The sequence below is a fragment of the Austrofundulus limnaeus genome, unplaced genomic scaffold (genome assembly GCF_001266775.1).
Source record: "Austrofundulus limnaeus strain Quisiro unplaced genomic scaffold, Austrofundulus_limnaeus-1.0 Scaffold286, whole genome shotgun sequence".
Classification (NCBI taxonomy): domain Eukaryota; kingdom Metazoa; phylum Chordata; class Actinopteri; order Cyprinodontiformes; family Rivulidae; genus Austrofundulus; species Austrofundulus limnaeus.
In genome coordinates, this window is record NW_013952688.1 from 81,025 (window position 1) to 83,360 (window position 2,336).

The following is a 2,336-nucleotide window of genomic DNA, read 5'->3' on the forward strand; positions in this document are numbered from 1 at the left end:
CACACTAATATCTGTATGTGTGTGTTTGTGTGTATATATAAATTTCAAAGATATGTTGTGTTGTTGTGTAATTTCATTGATTGTGGAGTCTTTACCAGCAGGATTTCTCTTCCAACAGGATTCACTGGAGGSTTTGTTGGGACGCCTTCTGACTTGGTAAATGTCAGGTAATTCACACTGAATACAGGTACTTTCTCTTTTCAGTCACCTCAGTGATATAACAAGTAAATGAGATCAGAATTTGTTTTTTATCCTAGAATGCAGAATGACATGAAGGTTTCACCAGAGCAGAGAAGAAAGTGAGTGGCATTCTAAAAATCTGCTCACTTCAGGTGAATTAAAATATTTCTTCAGTCTAACATTTACTTTATGCCTTTTTTTCAGCTATAAACATGCCATTGATGGACTCTACAGAGTCTTCAGAGAAGGTAAATGAGAAGCAGGATGTTATCAGGTTTGAACTTTGTGTTTATATTACAGTATGTTCAAACATTAATCTTTATCCTTTAATGCAGAGGGTGTAAGAAAACTGTTCTCAGGAGCTTCCATGGCCTCCAGCAGAGGAGCGCTGGTCACTGTAGGACAGGCAAGTCACATCGCTCAGTTATTGTGTCCCTAAAATATACCTGGAGCTTCCTGCAGCAAAACGMGCCATTTTATTGTTGAGCCATAATATTTCAGAACACCTGGTGTAATAAAACTCAAGTCCCAAACTTTGTTAGACTCTTTCTTTACCTTCCAGACATTTTATTCTTCTATTCTTATAAAAAAGAAATTAGCCAGAAGCGGAGCTTCTGCATTTGTGTTGCAGCTCTAACACTAGGGGGCGCCAAAGGTTGCCAGATTTAACACTTGGTTGGAGAAATTTCTGACAAACTGCTTTTGTGAAAAACATAAAAACTTGCGAAGTCTGTTTATTTGAAAGTTGTATTTTTTTAGATTCCACAGTTTTTTTTACACAAGAATATCTAAACATCTGAGTCGTATTTTACTTTTGTAAAATCTGAAAAGGAAAAACGATTACTAAGGGTAGATTCTTGAACTTTTCTCTTCAAGTTAAAACTTATTCTTTTCTAATTATTTTAGCATTTTTATGTTTTTCTTTTCCAGTTGGCATGTTATGACCAGGCCAAGCAGCTTGTATTAGGAACAGGCATGATGGGAGATAGCATCCTCACACACTTTCTTTCCAGCTTTATAGCTGTAAGTGTTTTTGTTTGCTGATTCAGTCACGTTTACAGAGCAGATTTTTCACTGATCTCTTGTGTAAATTATGTAGGGAGGCTGCGCCACCTTCCTCTGTCAACCTCTGGATGTACTGAAGACAAGGCTGATGAACTCAAAAGGAGAGTACACGGTGAGTGCGTTCCTCTGTCTGTCTGATGTTTATCCTCTGATTCTTTCACTTCAGGTTCCTAGACAGTCTTAAAGTCTGTTCAGTATTTTTCAGATTGAAAAAAAGAAAATAGAAAATGTAAAAACACTTGTGTTGCTGGATTTCATCTCTTTTCTAAACATAAAAAACAGATTTTGTAAAAAATAAACAACTAAAAACAAATGATTGTTTAGATTTATTACACTGTATAAAACATTTGGACATAGAGTGTTGTCCGAATGTTTTAAACCAGTCTTAATTTTTTTGGACTTTGCTTCTAAAATTTGTCTCAAAAGAAAAAGATGAAAAATATAAATCTGCACAATACTGTGGTCATGATTTATGTGTACATTATAAACTAAATATGTGCTGTARAAATACAAAGTTTGGAAAATGCAACATATGGTAAATAATGTTGCACATATAGTATTTAGGCTTGATGGGTTTCACATAATATCTTATAATGTACAAAGTTACTCTAACACTAAAGCATACAATCAGAACATTGTTTGACTAAAATGAACCTCWTGTATTAAAGAACTAGGGATGGGTACCGAATTCGATACTRTTATAAGTACTGACCGGATTCTGTCGGTACTACCYAGTACCTGTTCAKGTCAAACCAAAAGGTACCATGTTTCGYTACCTAAATGCATCATTGTGACRGTATTGGCGTAAGAGTGTAGGATTTTCCATGCTTGTTCTAAACACAGCATCGTGCAAGAGTGTAATGACGTCAGCAGCCGCTGCTTCAGTAAACAGAGTTCAGTCTGAACGTAGCTGAAAGCCTCGCAGCTCCTAAACTCACCGAACAGACCGCCTCTGAATTATCTGGTGGATTAATTACCTTGTGAGCACTACGTTCGCTTGCTCAAAGTAAATAAAGTACCGCCACTTTCTTTTTTAATCCACCATTAAACAGAGACCAGGGGTCGGATTTATAAAACTGGCGTACGCACAA

General features: G+C 36.3%; 1 protein-coding gene across 1 annotated transcript in view; it reads left to right on the forward strand.

The window, feature by feature from the left end:
- Positions 1–2,336, forward strand: part of slc25a10b (solute carrier family 25 member 10b) — a 21,634-nt gene that overhangs the window by 13,772 nt on the left and 5,526 nt on the right. The window contains exons 4-9 of the mRNA XM_014021297.1: positions 119–167; positions 258–299; positions 385–428; positions 516–586; positions 1,111–1,203; positions 1,280–1,357. Of these exons, the coding sequence (XP_013876751.1) occupies positions 119–167; positions 258–299; positions 385–428; positions 516–586; positions 1,111–1,203; positions 1,280–1,357 (377 nt within the window). The remainder of the gene's footprint in view (positions 1–118; positions 168–257; positions 300–384; positions 429–515; positions 587–1,110; positions 1,204–1,279; positions 1,358–2,336) is intronic.